We start from the raw sequence: 18,521 nt of genomic DNA on the forward strand, positions 1-18,521 counted from the left end.
GTGTGTGAAACTGTCAATTTGGCCATCCCCAAATTGTTCCCACAAAGTTAGGAGCATGAAATTGTCCAAAATGTCTTGCCATGCTGACGCCTTAAAAGTTCCTTTCACTGGAACTAAGGGGCCAAGCCCAACCCCTGAAAAACACCCCCACACCATAATCCCCCCTCCACCAAATTATTTTGACCAGTGCACAAAGTAAGGTCCATTAAGACATGGATGAGCTAGTTTGGGGTGGAGGAACCTGACTGGCCTGCACAGAGTCCTGACCTCAACCCAACAGAACACCTTTGGGATGAATTAGAGCAGAGACTGGCTTGTTAGGGTCTTAAGAAATGAGATAGGCCGCCAGCACATCAGATGTTATCATTTTTTTATGATTTGCACCATAGCTTGTAGATTCTATAACTTTCACACAGACCACATAATATCCACTAATGTGGGTTATTTTTTACCAAAGATATGTAGCAGTATAAATTGTGGCCAAAATTTATGAAGAAAAATTACTAATTTGCAAAATTTTATCACTGAATCTAAGACATTTTTCGGTCTTTTTTCATTTATAGCGCAAAAAATAAAAAACCCAGAGGTGATCAAATACCATCAAAAAAAAGCTCTATTTGTATGAAAAAAATGACAAAAAAATAATTTGGGTACAGTGTTGCATGACTAATTGTTATTCAAAGTTTGAGAGCACTGAAAGTTGAAGATAGGTCTGGGCAGGAGGGGGGTTTAAGTGGCCAGTAAGCAAGTGGTTAATGATGCTTAAAATTCCTTTGAATATAGTGCGAGGGGGTCCCCTTAGTCTGCCTGTAAAGTGGCACATCTGTACCATGTATAGAACCTGCTGCAGCAAAACTGACATTTATAAAGAAAAAATTACATTTAAATTGCCGGCAATACAATACCATTTCCGGCAATAGAAATAGACCCTTTGGGTCTGGTATAGATTTTAAGGGGAACCCTATGCCAAAAAAAAAAAGACTTGGGTTCCCCCCAAAATCTATATCATACCCTTATCCGGGCATGCAGCCCATACCAAGCCACATGCCCGCAAGGGCCTCTTCCCAACAAACCTGGACTGTGGCTGTGGGGGTCTGCAGGCGGGGGGCTTTTCAGAATCTGGAGGCCAGTACCCCTACCCATTCATCAAAAAAGTGTCAAAAATAAAAAAAAAACACAGACAGTTTTTTTTTAAAAATGTAGTTTTTTTAAAAATAATAAAAAAAACAATGTCCCCCGATGTAGATCCATTGTCAATAATGACACCTGGGAAAAAAAAGGTTTGCCCGCAGGCTCCGCCATTTGACAGTTCTTACATAGGCAAGGGGAAGGGCCACCTGGCGACATCACCTGGTGTCACAACCCCATGTGAAGTCACCGATTGGTGCATGCTAGATTGGTCCCCAGATGGCCCCGCCCCTTACCTAAATAAGAACTGTCAAACGGCGGAGCCTGCAGTCGGCAGTTTGGGTTAAACTCCATCTAAGAATATTATCAGCCTTCATATTCGAGCAATGTGTTCATTGACAATTTTTCCCTTTTAATTATATTTGTAATTTTTACTATTTTTACTATAAATTTTTACAACAACAAGGAATGAGGAAACAAAAATGAAGTCTGAATACAAGAGCTTTTTTTTTTTAAGGTGCAGTCAAATGAATCAGAGGAATTCCAATAAGAGTTTTAATTTAAAGCAACGGTTCAATTTAAATGGCAGCTCCAGCATACACGCCTGCCCCCGCACTTTCTCAATGTTTCGTTTAGCTGCCAGGAGGGAGAAAAAAATAACTGGTGATTTTTGGTATGGGGGAGCATGTGTATTCACTCTCCTCCCTCATTCCTATCCCATGGGATTATCCTCAAGCCCTGTGCAAGCTCCAAGTGGTTCCATTGGCAAGGCTTTAAACTTTCTATGCCCAAGCCCATGCTGATTGTAATGCCATCCTTGCTGCTTAAAGTGCACCTGGATTTTGAGTTTACTTTCAGTTTTTGTTAACTGTGACGCAATGTAAACCACACATGCTTGGCTCTTCTTCATTTGAGGAGTGGTCCATCCACTGCTTGTTTTTAAATTGGTTGCACATATCGTTTTCATGTTTGATGCAGATAAATATTTTCTGGTAAATGTCAAGGGTATGTAACGGAATAACTTGTATTTTGGATATGGATTGTTAATTGTTCCCTTACATTAATGTTTTTAAAGTGTTAATGTTTCTGATGAAAATGGTTGAACAAGCAAGATGACTCCATTTGGATATCTAGATGGGAGTCTTGAACACTTGATGTACATCTGCTCTGTTATGTACAAATCATGTGTAATGTAACTCTGGAATGTCTTATGCACATTATTGATGTTTTTTTAACATTTCTATGATGCAATAAAGTTTGTTACAATTTTTCTATGAATGGTGTGGTATCTTAAAGGTCCGGTGTAGTTTTGTTTATAGGGATTTCAAATGTAAACCATCCATCTGAAAGTGAGCTGTCCTGTCACAACCCAAGGACCTCTTGTCTTCTGTGAGACCTTAGATATCAGCTATGGAAGGATCCTGCTGAGACCCATTTTCCATGGCCAGAACGTGAACGCGTTTAATGTGTTTAACTAGATCTGACTTATCCGTAAAGCTTTTCCCACAATGGGAACACGAAAATGGCCGGTCACCGGTGTGAATTCTTTCATGTGTGACCAGGTGTGACTTTTCGGCAAAACATTTCCCGCACTTGAGACATGTATAGGGCTTCTCCCCTGTGTGAACTTTTCTATGCCTGCTAAGGGATGACTTCCTGGAAAAACATTCGCCGCACTCAGCGCAGAAAAATGGCTTCTCTCCCGAATGGGACCTCTGGTGCGAAATAAGGTTCCCTATCTGGGTGAAACATTTTCCACATTCAGGACAGGAGTGTGGCTTTTCGGCTGTGTGAGTCCTCTCATGATAAACAAGGTTCGACTTGTGGGTGAAACATTTCCCGCAGATCGGACAAGAAAAGGGTTTCTCTCCGGTGTGAATTCTGTGGTGCCTAATGAGCTGTGATTTTGAAGAGACACATTTCCCGCACACAGAGCATGAAAAGGGCTTCTCACCTGTGTGAGATCTCTGGTGCGTCAAAAGGCTGTCTTTCCTAGGGAAACATTCACCACACTCGGAGCAGGAAAAAGGCTTCTCGGCGGTGTGGCTTCTTTCATGGATGACCAGAGTTGACTTTTCCGTAAAACACTTCCCACATTCAGAACAGGCATACGGCTTCTCCCCTGTGTGAACTTTTTCATGTCTTATGAGAAATGACTTTTGAGAAAAACATTTTCCGCACTTGAAACAAGGGTATGGCTTCTCTCCCGTGTGAGTCCTCTGATGCCTGATAACGTCAGATTTTTGAGTAAAGCATTTCCCACACACAGGGCAGGAATGGGGCTTATCACCGCTGTGCCATTTCTGATGTCTCTGGAGAAAAGATTTTTGAGTGAAACGCTTTCTGCATTTGTTGCATGAATATGGCTTCTCTGCAGAGTGGTTTGGCGTAATGGGGTTTTCCTCTGCATAATCTTCTGGGATCTCGTCATCTTCTGTTTCACCATCTGGAGTGATAATGTGATGTTTCTCCATATTGCACTTTCTGTATCGTCCATCTGGGGGAAATAAGAGATGAATTTTAAGGGGTGTTCTTTAACTACTTGAAGACCAGGTCTATTTTGACACTTTTCATGCAAAAATCAGTATTGTTTTGCTTGAAAATTACTCAGAACCCCCAAACAATATATATATATATTTTTTTTTTAAGGCAGAAGCCCGGGAGAATAAAATGGTGTCTGTTGCAATTTTTAGCACCTGGTATGTAAAATACATGTACAAGCTATTGAGATCTGAGCACAGGTATATTTTTTTTCTCTGTTGCAATTTTTTATGTCACACAGTATTTACACAATAGTTATTTAAATGCAATACTTTTGGAAAGAATACACTTTAATGAGTTTTAATGCACAAAAACACAATATAATACCCAATTGTTTGTTGAAATATAAAGGTGATATTACGCCGAGTAAATAGATACCAAACATGTCACACTTTAAAATTGTACGCACCTGTGGAACGGCGACAAACTACGTAAATTATATTATCCATAGGCAAAATTGAAAAGCCTTTACAAGTTAGCACTTTAAATTTACACAGGAGGTCTGGTGCTAGAATTATTGTTCTTGATCTGAAATTTACGGTGATGTGTCACATCACATGTGTGGTGAGATTCCATGCGTTCGCCTTTGCTCATGAGCACGGGGGGGTTAATTTTCTTTTAATTTAAAAAAAATGTTTTACAATGTACCTTTTTTACAATCACTTTTATTGTTATCATAAGGAATGTACAATCTCTTAAGATAGAAATAGGCAGTGATATGTCCTCTTTACTGAGACATCTGGGGTCTATTAGACCCCAGATATCTCCTCAGCATCTGCCCTTAAAAGCTTCGGGTCATACTAACATCGGTATGATCCGATGCTTTTTACAAACCACTAATGGTTTGTTTACAACTGGCGAAACCAAAAGTGCCAAAACACTCATCGCTTCTGGTTTCTTAGATCATGGAGATGATCAAGGCCATTCCAGGTTGCAATCCTGGGTTCCCCAAAGAGATGGGAGAACCCGGGAATTCGGCTCTCCCCACTTGTAAAAGCATTCCAGTTGCTATTTAGCCACTAGAATTGGTTTTACAAGTAAGAGCTCTTAAAAACAATCCTGGGATGATGCCTGCAGCTATTACCACTCAAAGTCAGTGATGTACCGGTACGTTGCCTGGCGTTAAGTGGTTAAAAGGAGGAGTGCTCTAAATCATGTTCTTTGCCAGGGGTGCTCAACCTTTTGAAGAGCGAGGGCCATTTAAGTGATTTGGTAACGGACTACTGGCCACAAGTGAACTATGAGGTTTTCTCCCCCCCCCCCCACAACCAAACCACAAATGTAAATGAGCCCCTACTGCCCTGAGCCCCTATAAGGCTGCTTTCACTCTGATGTGCTGAGGTTTTCCCAGCTTCTGGGGCTCCTGCTCCCCACACAGCCATCTGCTCCCTCTGATGCTGGCTCCATGCACTCTGATGCACTGGGATGGCAGAACGCAATCTGGGCTTGCCGACCCACCATCCCAGAGCCTGAGGCCACCGTGGAATACCCCTGCTTTATGTCATTTCAGGTTGGAAATTTTAAGAGTACAGAGCTTTCTGTAAAAAAAAAAAAAAAGTCTGAGTTCTAATGTATAGTTAAAGGGCCAACCAGCCAAAAGTGATTTTTTAGATATAAATAGAACCCGGTTGGCCAAGTCAGTCCCTGGCTTCTTATATGTGTTGGATACTGCAACAGCAAGACCTCCCTGTAGTACTTTGAGACTCTGTGTCCATCCACATGGGTGTTGCGTGTCTCTAATCAACTTTATGTGCTCCAGCTTCTCCATCCAGTTCCAGCATGGATGGTGAGATGGCCACATCAGGTGGGAACATAAGGCACAGATCTCTCTGAGACCTGTCAAAACTTTCAGCGTACCTCTAAGCAAAAGCATAATATGGTGTTGTTCCCCGCTTGTCTTCAAGAAAGAGGGAGCTGGAATCTGGTTTTACACATCCAGAGTGTCAGTAAGAAAGGAATTAGATGGTGCTCAACCAACCCAATGTTAGGTGTGAATGATGGCCTCAACCAGCACTGCCTACTGACGCGTTTCGCCCTGACCACCGGTCTTTGACATAGGTCTCTATGACTAAGCCCCAGTAGGCAGGGTGAAATTCACCGGGGGCGTGGTCAATGGAGCAACGCTGGCTGAGGTCATCATTCACACTTAACATGGATCGGGTTGGTTGAGTGGCGTCTTATACTTTTCTTACAGATCTCTCGGAGACACAGTAAAAACCTGTTGGGTAGTTTAAAGCCTAAGTTTAGAAAAAAAATAAAAATAAAATCAGCACAAGGGATGTTAAATAATATCATTGAGATATGTTCCTTGTGTTATTGGCTCCTGGTTTAGTAGAAATCTTCCTCCTCTGATCCCCCTTCCTAGCCCCCAGCCATAACCTTTCAGTGTAGCAGGGGTTAACAGAGCTGAGTGAGCTGTGATAGGCTTTCATCAAGTGTGTCTGACTATGCCTGCCCTTTCTGCCCACCTCCTACATTCACAGAAGTTGTACTATAGTATCTATGAATGAAAAGCGATGGGTGGATGATTGAAAGGTTTGCCTCCTCCATCCATAGATTGTGTTTCATTCAAAAAAGCCATAGTACAGCTTCTATGAATGGAGAAGCTGGGCAGAAAGGGCGGGCATAGCCGGGCACTCTTGACGAGTGCCTGTCACAGCTCCCTCAGCCCCAATCAACCTCCACCACACCAAAAGATTACAGGGACTGGACGAATAGAGGAGGAAGATTTCTACTAAACCAAGCGCAAGAAGCACAAGGGCCAAATCACAATAATAGTAAGCAACGTCCCTTGTGCTGATTTTTTATTGTTTTCAAAATGTAGGCTTTAAAGTGGTTGTAAACCCTTCCTATCCTCAGGTGCTACACAGAGATGAAACAAATCCTCCTACATAAGTTGTATCTGTTTATCTGCAGTTTTCTCTACATCTGTTCAAAGTCCAGAATTATTAACCTTTTCTGAGAGTTCAGAAAAAAGGGGGCAGAGAGCTGAAGTTACACTCTGCAGAGCTCAGTGAGGAAAGCTCTGAGATCTGATTGGAGGGAAGAGACACACCCCCCTTTACACAGCACACGAACAGAGCTGAGGCTGTCAATCAGCTGGAGGTCCCTCCTCTGTCACCATTTTTCTCTTGGTGTCGGTGTCAGGAAAACTTGTCACAAGTGACTCATGCTGATAGCAGAGGAAGGAGAGAGCAGACAGAAATTACGCGTATGCCGTGTACACACGATCGGAATTTCGGCCCGCAAAAGACCGATGAGACATAATAGCTACTCTAGAATTGACTTTTTCCTAACAGATATGTATACCCTGCAGAAAGTGATTAAGGCTGATATCCTCAACATTACGTGGTCTGATCATGCGCCTGTGGCCTTTGAGGTTGAAACTAGCAATAAAACATCCCACAAACCACTATGGTGCAACAATACCTACCTCCTGTCTTGTCCTCACATTAAAGAGGAAATAGAGAAGAAACTTAAAGAATACTTTAGTATCAATTCCAATGGGGAATGTTCCCCAACAATGATCTAGTGTGCTCACAAAGCATACGCTAGGGGTATTCTTATTCAGATTGCTTCAAGAGAAAAGAAAAAGAAATCACATCACTTAGCGAAACTCCATAAAGATATTGCAGATCTAGAGGCCCAACACAAGGACCCCAGCACCGCATCCCCCAGCATCTTAAAACGCCTTAATTCTTGTTGCGAAGAACTGCGACAGGAACTTAGGGCAGACTACGATCTATATTTCAAAAGGCTGAAACTATCATTTTACTCCCAAAACAATAGGGCAAGCAACCTTCTGGCCTCGCAAATTAAAAAAAGACATGCGAAATCCAACATCACTCATATTCAACATCATAGCTCCAATACCACACTCCACAACCCTAAGGACATAGCTAATACTTTTGGGGACTATTACAAAACCCTTTACAATCTCAATAAAGATCCATCCACCTACCAACCTACAGATAAAGAGATAGATGAGTTCCTTCAAGGAATCCAACTCCCCTCAGTAGACTCAACAATTCTTCAAACCTTAAACTCTCCAATCAATAATGCAGAAATTGAGACAGTTATTAAAACTCTCCCCATGCATAAATCCCCAGGAGCGGACGGTTTTTCCGCTGAGTACTACAAAGCATTCAGCTCCCTGCTTGCACCAAAACTAGTAGATGTTTTCAATAAAGTAGCCACAGGGGGATCCTTCCCAAGAGAAATGCTCCAAGCAATAATAGTAACACTACCCAAACCCGACAAAGACAACTCCAACCCCCAAAATTATAGGCCAATATCCCTACTCAACTGCGACCTAAAGATCTATGCGAAAGTACTGGCCAACAGGTTATTAGAAATTACCCCTTCCCTAATAGGACTGGATCAGGTGGGTTTTGTTAAGGGCAGACAAGCACCGGATGGAACTAGAAGGATGTTAGATCTACTACGATTTGCAGAACTTAATCAATTACCAAGTATTTTTCTTGCATTAGACGCCGAAAAAGGTGTTCGATAGGGTGCATTGGGGTTACCTATCAAAAACTTTACAAAAATTTGGAATATCAGGAATGATACACTCGGCAATTATGTCCCTATACTCAAACCCATCCGCCCAAGTCTATACCTCTAGTCTCCTATCTGATCCTTTCCTACTATCTAATGGTACACGACAAGGTTGCCCCTTATCCCCAATAATCTTTTCACTCATTATAGAACCTCTGGCACAAAGCATTAGGTCCAATGCTTCCATCAAAGGCATAAATATAGGTAAAGACGGTCATAAAATAGGACTCTTTGCCGACGATATAATGGTAACCTTATCCGAGCCAGCAACCTCTATACAAGAACTTAAAAAACTATTGCATAATTTTAGTAAAATCTCCTTTTACAAAATCAACACAAACAAGTGTTTCGCTTTAACACTCAATATACCCATAGAAGAACAAAGCACGATTAAACATTTGTTTCCCTGTAATTGGGACCCCCCCTCAATTACGTATCTTGGTGTGCAGCTCACCTCCTCTTGCGCTAAACTACCATATATTCCAGCAATTACACTCCTCTACTTGCAAGTGTTGAAGAAGAAATGGTCCAAATTGGTAAACTGCATTTATCATGGATGGGGAGAATAGCTGCATATCAAATGCAAATATTACCTAAACTTCTATACCATTTCAGAACTCTGCCCATACCTCTTCCTCAAACATTCTTCTCACAACTAGCGAAAAATTTAAATAAATTTATTTGGGCAGGAAAAAAAACTAGAATCGCACTGACTCATTTGTATAAACCCAAACATTTAGGCGGAGTAGGTCTCCCAAACGCACACACTTATTACCAAGCAGCTATATTGGAACGAACTCGATATTGGTTCGCATGCCAAACTGACAATAAATGGTCTGAATTAGAACAAGAAATCACTCCCGGCCATAATCTACCAGCCCTGGTGATAGCTGCTGGTATGCACCATAGACCAATCACTCCACTATACCCTACGGTACAAGCTTCTATAACAGCCTGGTCCTCATTGCTAAGACAACCATTTAAGGATACTACTATGCAGGAAATACAAATCCCATTAGCAACATATGTATACTTGATCCCAAACATATCGACCCAAACTTTGAAAAACAGAGGGGAACATTTCCTCACACCTGACCTACAAGGACAGGAAACAATGGAAAGTTATCAACTGTTTCAAATAAAGCACTACCTCAAACATAACAAATCTAGACCACTTAAATTACCCCAAATACTGTGGCACTATCTATTAAACAAAAGCCCGGGGAAACACAAGGGAATATCATTATTCTACAAATTCGCTACCCCTCTATACTTACAGGCTAAATTGCCCAACATGAGAAAGTGGGAACAGGACCTCAAAAAGGAATTCCCATTACACCAGTGGCATCTAGCGGTGAAGAGTAATAGTAAATCTTCAGAGTGCATAGACCACTGGGATAATGCACAGAAGATACTACATAGGTGGTATCTTACTCCCCTACGTATTCACAAAATGAACCAGAGTTCCTCCCCAATATGCTGGCGAAAATGTGACAATACTGGTAACCTTCTACACATATTGTGGAGCTGCAAGGTAATGAAACCTTTCTGGCAGAAAGTAGCTTCCATCATTCAAACGATTACAAATACCACAAGCCCGCTAAATCCTGAACTTTACCTCCTTAGTCTGGGCATAGACAACTTTCCTCATTTGACGAGAAAGGTTGTTATAAATATTCTATTTGCAGCACGCATATCCTTAGCAAGGGAATGGCGCTCTCAATCACCCACAAAAATCGAAGAAGTAATTTCCAGAGTAGAGACTACACAATGGAAAAAATGCTAGCGTATAAGGAAAGAAGAGTCCCGGCCTTCCACAAACACTGGGAGGTCTGGAGATCTTCTCAGTATGCTCCCTCTCACTTGTGAAAATTAGTGTTATGTTTCATGATATTTAGGCTAAACAACTAGGCTTATAGTGGTAAAAGTATTTAAATAATTAGATAAAGCAATCAGAATATCAATAAACAATTGACATTACTAGAAGTAGTCACACCAGAAGATCCAACCCAGACTGTATTATTTAGTAACTGCTCTGAAAGGTACGTGTTTTCTGTTATTAATGTATTAAGGATATATCTACGTTTGAAGTTCATAAGATAGCTGTCTACAAAGTTCGAAATGAACATATACAGTATTTCCTCACTATTGACCCTCACTAAGGTCATTAGAGGGCTGCCTTGTTTAACACTACTAGAGGTTCCTGCTCACAGTCTGTACCCAGTCAGGGTGACAGGGCCTACCTCCTGTTGAGGTCGTTAGCTACGTGGTTATGGGTGGCTCACGTAGATTTATCTCTCTGTGGAATTCCGTCAGTCAACACTCACCCTATTTATGTCATATACTGTAAACAATGCTCTGTACTTTATGTATAAACTGAAAATCTATAATAAAAATCTATGGTTTAAAAAAAAAAAAAAAAAAAGACCGATGAGAGTTTTTCATTGGAAAATGTGACCGTGTGTATGCTCCATCATTTTTTGCTTGCTCTCAATTTTTCGGTTGGGAAAAGTTCCTATCCGAAAATGCGATAGTCTGCAGCAATTCCGACGCGCAAAATTCCTACGCATGCTCGGAAACAATTTGACGCATGCTCGGAAGCATTGAACTTCATTTTCTCGGCTCGTCGTAGTGTTGTACGTCACCGCGTTCTTGACGGTTGTAATTTCAGCAAACTTGTGTGACTGTGTGCATGCAAGGCAAACTTGAGCGGAATCCCGTTGGAAAACCCATCATATCTTTTTCCGACGAGAAAAACGATCGTGTGTACGCGGCATTAGTGCTCTTAATTGAGACAAGTACACACTATAGAGGGATAGGCTTTGTTCATATTTCATGTCGGAGGTTTACAACCACTTTAAGATTTTCTACTCACCTGTGCCAATCTCTACAGGAATTTCCTCCACCTTATCATCCCTCCCATCCACCTCGTCTGCTTCCTCTTTAACCTCAACTTTGACATAAACCAGATTTTCATCCTAAATGACACAAAATAAAAATTGCATACATGTTATCTCATATTAAAGAGAACAGTATCTCTTGGAGATGTCTAGCAAGTGCAGAACATTGAAAATTTTAATTTTAGAGCACTACTGTTTTTTTTTTACCTGCTCATCTACCTGATTATCTTCTAGGATGTTCACATCTTCCTCTGAGGAATCCGGAGAATACAGAGGACGGGGACATCTCTCTGGTGTACTTCTGCCACTGGAACCATCTGTAGGAAACACATACTGTAACCTTCTGCCAACCACTCACAGTGAATATACTGCGAGTGGGTGGCAGGTGCAGGCTCGGCAACGTACATGTACCTTACCGGCTTGCCTTCGGGTTTGGTGCCCCCTGCTGACCTGCTGTGATTGGACATGGCACGTGTTTGGCAGCAGATTTCAGCCAATGATTTCGGCTAAAACCTGCTGATCTGCTGAGTCCAATCACACACAGAGTTCTATGTGTTTGTAAACACAGAACTCAGAGACCAGAGATCTGGCTGTTTCTTCTCCCTAAAAAGCAGGGAGAAAAAACAGCCAGTTAGTAAAGTAAAGGCAGCACTCATTACACATTGTTAGGCACACATTTAACCCCTTCCCAATCAGTGTCATTAGAACAGTGTCGGTGTACAGTATTATTACCGATCACTGTGTTAGTGTCACTAGCGACCTCGTTGGCAATATTCCCATAGCACACTTCCTGGAAAAGGCTTTAAAATACTGGGTGCTGCAGCAACCACCAGCTGGAGACTGGATCATACATGTGTAGATATTTGCCAGAACACTACAGATCTTCAGGATCACTTCATCACATGCCTGACGAAGAGATCCTGTGTGACTCTGAAAGGTCACACTCTCTTGTTTGTGATGTGATCATATTTCAGTAAAAAAAAAAAGTTGAGACTCAACCTGAAGATCCGTGGCGTGCTGGCAAATATCTATACCGTTTCATTGTCAGTTACTGTACCTTCCAATATAGTGTCAGTGAGCACAAGATTGCCTGCCACCCTATCACAGTCCCACTATAAGTCACTGATCATCGCCAGCGTCTATAGCTGAGTCATTCCAGTAAACATACCATAATTTGTAGACGCTATAACCTTTACACAAACCAATCAATATACACTTATTGGGATTTTTTTTTACCAAAGACATGAAGCAGAATACATTTTGTCCTAAATGTATAAAGAAATTTGATTTTATAGGATATGTTTTATAACATATAATAAATCATATCATATCATATAATAAAAAATAAAAAATCCAGTGGTGACCAAATACAACCAAAAGAAAGCTCAATTTGGGTTAAAACAATAATAATTATATATATCTATATCTATCTATATATATATCTATAAATATATAAATATATATAGATAGATATAGATAGATAGATAGATAGATAGATAGATAGATAGATAGATAGATAGATAGATAGATAGATAGATAGATAGATAGATAGATAGATAGATAGATAGATAGATAGAATATAAAATTTCATTTGGGTACAGTCTTGCACGACTGAGCAGTTGCCGGGTAAAGTAGAACAGTGCTGAATAGAAAAAAATGCCCTGGTCATGAAGGGGGTAAAACCTTCTAGAGTTCAAGTGGTTAATGAATATACATTGCATCCGGAAAGTATTCACATCGCTTCCCTTTTTACACATTTTGTGATGTTACAGCCTTATTCCAAAAATGGACTAAATGCATTATTTTTCTCAAAATTCTACAAACAATACCCCATAATGACAACATGAAAGAAGTGTGTTTGAAATCTTTACAAATTTGTTAAAAAAAACCCAAAAAAAACAAAAACAAATCCCATGTACACAAGTACTCACAGCATTTGGTCAATACTTTGTTGAAGTACCTTTGGCACCAATCACAGCCTCAAGTCTTTTTGAGTATGATGCTACAAGCTTGGCACACCTATTTTTGGGCAGTTTCTCCCATTCTTCCTTGCGGAACCTCTCAAGCTCCATCGGGTTGGATGGGGAGCTTCGGTGAACAGCCATTTTCAGATCTCTCCAGAGATGTTCAATCAGGTTCCAGTCTGGGCCACTCAAGGACAATTACAGAGTTCTTGGCTGTGTGCTTAGGGTCGTTGTCCTGTTGGAAGATGAACCTTCACCCCAGTCTGAGGTGCAGAGCACTCTGGAGCAGGTTTTCATCAAGGATGTCTCTGTACATTGCTGCATTCTTCTTTCCCCTTGATCCTAACTAGTGTCCCAGTTCCTGCCGCTGAAAAACATCCCCACAGCATGATGCTGCCACCACCATGCTTCACTGTAGGGATGGTATTGGCCAGGTGATGAGTGGTGCCTGGTTTCCTCCAGACATGACACTTGCCATTCAGGCCTAAGAGTTCAATCTTTGTTTCATCAGACCAGAGAATTTTGTTTCTTGTGGTCTGAGAGTCCTTCAGGTGCCTTTCGGCAAACTCCATGTGGGCTGTCATGTCCCTTTTACTGAAGAGTGGCTTCCGTCTGGCCACTCTACCATACAGGCCTGATTGGTGGAGTGCTGCAGAGATGGTTGTTCTTCTGAAAGGTTCTCCTCTCTCCACAGAGAAAAGCTGGGGCTCTGTCAGACTGACCATCGGGTTGTTGATCACCTCCCTGGCTAAGGTCCTTCTCCCCTGATTGCTAAGTTTGGCCAGGCAACCTGCTCTTGGAAGAGTCTTGGTGGTTCCAAACTTCTTCCATTTACAGATGATGGAGGCCACAGTGCTCATCGGGACCTTTAATGCTGAAGAAATGTGTCTGTACCCCTCCCCAGATCTGTGCCTCGATAAAATTCTGTCTCAGTCTTACTTAGACTTCATGGCTTGGTTTGTGCTCTGACATGCATGATTAACTGTGGGACCTTATATAGACAGGTGTGTCCCTTTCCAAATCATGTCCAGTCAACTGAATTTACCACAGGTGGACTCCATTCAAGTTGCAGAAACATCTCAATGATGATCAGTGGAACAGGATGCGCCTGAGCTCAATTTTGAGTATCATGGCAAAGGCTGTGAATACTTATGTACATGGGATTTTTTATTTTTAATAAATTTGCTAAGATTTCAAACAAACTTCTTTCACGTTGTCATTATGGGTTATTGTTTGTAGAATTTTGAGGAAAATAATGAATTTAATCAATTTTGGAATAAGGCTGTAACATAACAAAATGTGGAAAAAGTGAAGCGAAGTGAATACTTTCCGGATGCACTGTATTGTTTCTGTTTATGACTAAATCAGAAGATGAGTTTATCTAGATGGATCCCCAACAATGTTTCCATGCTTCCAAAAGACCATTTAGTAGACTGATTAAATTTGCTGTTAAGTTGCTTTTGAAAGTCCCATCTGACCAGGGTTCCAGCACACTATCTGGCCAAAGATATCTAGACTTTCCATCATTCTGAAACCAAAGTTCATAAAGCTGAAGTTTAGATATGGCAATTTTTACATAGGTACATTGGTCCAGCTTGAACAGATGTAAGTATTGTGGCAGGGTGATCCCACGTCACTGTTTAATATGGCGGTCTGGGCCAGGTTTTCTGGGAAGTAAGCACACTAATGATGCACGCGAGTACTGCATTCATCTTAGAGCCAGGGTTAGAGCTCAGGGCCCCACCCTCCCAAGGGGGCCAGGGATGGGGAAGAAGCTGTGAGAGGTGCACGTTGCACTATATTGTCCGGGACAGGACAGATTGAGGCACAAACCTAAAGCCCCCTACACAAGGTACGATTGTTGGCAGGGGATTGTCTGTTGACAGACTGTTGTCCTAAAATCTTATCGTTAGTACGCTCCTTTTGACAACTGTTGTCCAACTTTCGACCAACAAATGTTGGATGACAAGCTAGTAAATTTTCGGCGGACAGCGGTTTGACGTCAGACTTTCGTATGGTCAGTACACAACTCTGTCAAACAAAAGTCAAAAGTACAAACCCGCATGCTCGGAATCAATGCTCACCAAACACGGAAATTAGCAGAAGGGGCCCAAAGGGTGGTGCTCAAGAGCTGAAATTCCTCGTAATACGTCACTACGTTCGTGTTTGTGGCATGGCAAATGTGTAACGTTTGGAGCTACCAATGAGCTACAAATTCCCCAACTTGTCACAGTATGTATGTGCCATACCTGTGGGATCCCCGTGGAAGCTGGAAATCACTGCTACTACAGCGATCTCCACTAGCTTAGCGGTCCTGTGCCCCACTGCTTACTGAACACAGGAGGTTGCCTTCTCACCACAGGGGCCACTCAGAGAACACTTTGCATTTTCTCAGTGAATACAAAGTGTTCTCTGACTGGATAATGTGGAGATTGCGACGTCACCATCCTGTTTCTCTACCTCATCCAATCAGAGAACGCTCTGCATTCATTAAGAGAATGCAATGTTTTCTGAATGGTGCTCATGCTGCTCGGCACAGGACCCAGAAGCTAGGGGAAATCACTGTAGTAGTGGTGACTATTACAGTGATTCCCAGCTTTCAGGTGGTCCCACAGGTATGGCACATACATACTTACATTGGTCTAAGCACAGGACCAATGTAACTATGTCAAAACTGCCATACCTGGAAATAAGCTTTATTGTGAAATTGGGTCTCCTGTTGTTGCTATAGCTGCCTCTACTCTTTTGGAGAGGCTCCATTGCATGCTGTATCCTTGTTGGTTGGGTTTGCTTTTGTTCAGTCAGCGAAGCATGGTTACCGCTCCTGTGGTTGGACAATGATGTTGGGTAATCAGGCCTAGTTTATAGTGTCCAATGGTCCGAATGGTTTTATTTCCATTGTCATCATCAGTTTAAGTCAATTTCTTCGACCTTCATCTCAGGAGACTAAAGGGACATCTCAGCCCCCATGAGGGACAAAGTTGGTCTCAAACCCAATGCTATCTCTTACCTGATGATATATCAGACTGAAGATCCTCCATAGTGAAGTCCTTATGGAGATCCTTGTGTTTTTCTAAAGACTTCTCTGTCTGTCCGTGTTGGGGAAGATTCTCGCACTGCAATTAAGCAGGAAATAGAAATGCTTATACAACGCATTTTAAGCACGCCTTCAAATAATACTATTGTAAAATGTATCTCGGAGTGAATTGCAGGTTTCTATCTTCTGAAGGATCAGAAGATCTTCCTGGACATCATGGATAAAACAACGGCAGTGAAATGGTACATGGGAGGAGTAAAACCTGTGACATTTAGTGACACCACTGGCCAGCTGTTCCCTCACTTCATGTTCTGTGACAACATTGCCACAAGTGAGGGAACATCTCTATCAGAAACACACAAAGAGCTCATTAACACTTGCTTCGACTTTAACACACATTAAAGCCCCTACCACTTCAACATGCTTTTTTATGTGTTTTTGATGCTTTGATTATGCTTTTTTTGAAGCTTTAATGAAGTTTGACAAATGCCCTGTGTGTGTTGATTTTCTATTTGTTTTAAAGGGTCTCAGTAGAACCCAAGCTCAGTAGTACTCCCAATTCAGTAATACCTCCAGCTCATTGGTATCCCCGCTCAGCAGATTCCCAGCTCATTAGTACCTTTGTTCAGCAGATCCCTGGCTCAGGAGTACCCCCAGCTCTTCTGATTGTCAGGGCTGAGCTCAGCCCTTCCTTCTCTGAGCTGTCTGCTAATTGCCAGTTCTTATCTCTCCACAGTTACTCAGCTGTTGATAATATCCTGCTAGTCAGTCCTGCCTACTTAAGCCGTGCAGTGCAGAGGATCTCTGCCTTCGCCTTGGTCAACATTACAAAGACGATCTCCTGCGTTCCTGTTTAAAGACTTGCATTGCTGACATCCTTTCTGGCTCCAGATCCTGCTTGCTGTTTCACTACGTTGATCCCCGACTTCTGGCTTGGCTGACTATTTGTTCCGGTTACTGAACTTTGGCTATGTTTTGACTAAGTTTGTTCTTTTTGCTTTTATTATTAAACAAGTGTGATTTAACTGTACTTCTGTCTTGGTCTGATTTTATGGTTTCTGACACTGATGCCTCACTTAGTATTACCCCCAGATCTGCTGATCCCCGCTCAGTAGTAACCCCCAGCTTTACTTATCCCTCAATTAATAGTAACCCCCAGCTCTGATGATCCCTCGCTCAGTAGTAACCCCCTGCTTTGCTGATCCCCCACACAGTAGTAACCCAAAGCTCTACTGATCCTCTGGTTTGGTGATCCTCCTCTCTCTTCCATCCCCGATCAGTAGTAACCCATAGTTCTGCTGATCCCCCACTCAATAGTAACCCCCAGCTCTGCTGATCCCCCACTCAGTAGTAGCCCCAAGCTCTGATGATCCTCCTCTCTCTGTGGTCCCCACTCAGTAGTAACCCCCAGCTCTGCTGATCCACCACTCAATAGTAACCCCAGCTCTGCTGATCCCACACTAAATAGTAACCCCCAGCTCTGCTGATCTCGCACTCAGTAGTAACCATAAGCTCTGATGATCCTCTGGTTTGGCGATTCTCCCCTCTCTCTATGATCCCCGCTGAGTAGTAACCCCCAGCTCTGATAATCCTCCACTCAATAGTAACCTCAAGCTCTGCTGGTCCTCTGGTTTGGTGAGTCACCTCTCTCTCCGGTCCCCGCTCATCTTCTGCTATAGTGTTTCCATGTTGCGCACCACGTGTGCCATCTGCTAGTTGCTCCAGTCCGGACCACACTTACCTTCCTGCTGCTCCACGCTGCACACCAGATGTGAAGTCTGCACCAGACACTCCCAGAATATATACACCTGAACCAGAAGTGACTTCTGATAATGTCCTTCTGGTTCGCTTGTTGGTTTCCCAGTGCATCCTGGGATATGCCATACCTGCAATACCTCCAAAACAAGGCATAGCTAACTCTCAATAAAAGCCTCTCAAAAGCTGCAGGTGTGTTAGCGAGCAATGTCATGGACTTCTATGGAGGCTTTGGAGACACTTTGAAGCACCAAAAAAGTGACATGGGGTATAATTTTTGAAGCGAAGCAAATACAATATGTGACCGGGACTGTAAGGTAACCATTTTATTTAGTGACAGGAGCTTTGATTGGCACTCAGAGTGCAAAGCATGTCCAATGCCACATTTTGAAGCAAGTGTAAACCAGTCGAAACAGCAATAAAAATACTATTTTTAAAAGAGTATGAAAAGGCTGGAACCCCCATTAGATTGTTTTATTACTCTCTGTGTCTGTTGGAGAACTCCCCTTACTTCCTGTCTGGGGCCCCAACAGAGAGAAATCCTTCAATGTTGTCACCAAGACATAAAGCGAGAAGAGATCTCTGTAGGGAACCTTAGAATAATAATAATAATAATAATAGGAAACCTTAGAACCT

At 42.1% G+C, this 18,521-nt stretch overlaps 1 protein-coding gene across 1 annotated transcript in view; it reads right to left on the reverse strand.

Moving 5' to 3' along the window:
• Positions 1 to 2,085: 2,085 nt before the first annotated feature.
• LOC141104567 (uncharacterized) overlaps positions 2,086 to 18,521 on the reverse strand; it is a 95,965-nt gene continuing 79,529 nt past the window's right edge. The window contains exon 9 of the mRNA XM_073594174.1: positions 2,086 to 3,499. Within this exon, the coding sequence (XP_073450275.1) occupies positions 2,526 to 3,499 (974 nt within the window). The 3' untranslated portion in view covers positions 2,086 to 2,525. The remainder of the gene's footprint in view (positions 3,500 to 18,521) is intronic.

This window comes from Aquarana catesbeiana, linkage group LG08, assembly GCF_042186555.1.
Source record: "Aquarana catesbeiana isolate 2022-GZ linkage group LG08, ASM4218655v1, whole genome shotgun sequence".
NCBI classification, from domain to species: domain Eukaryota; kingdom Metazoa; phylum Chordata; class Amphibia; order Anura; family Ranidae; genus Aquarana; species Aquarana catesbeiana.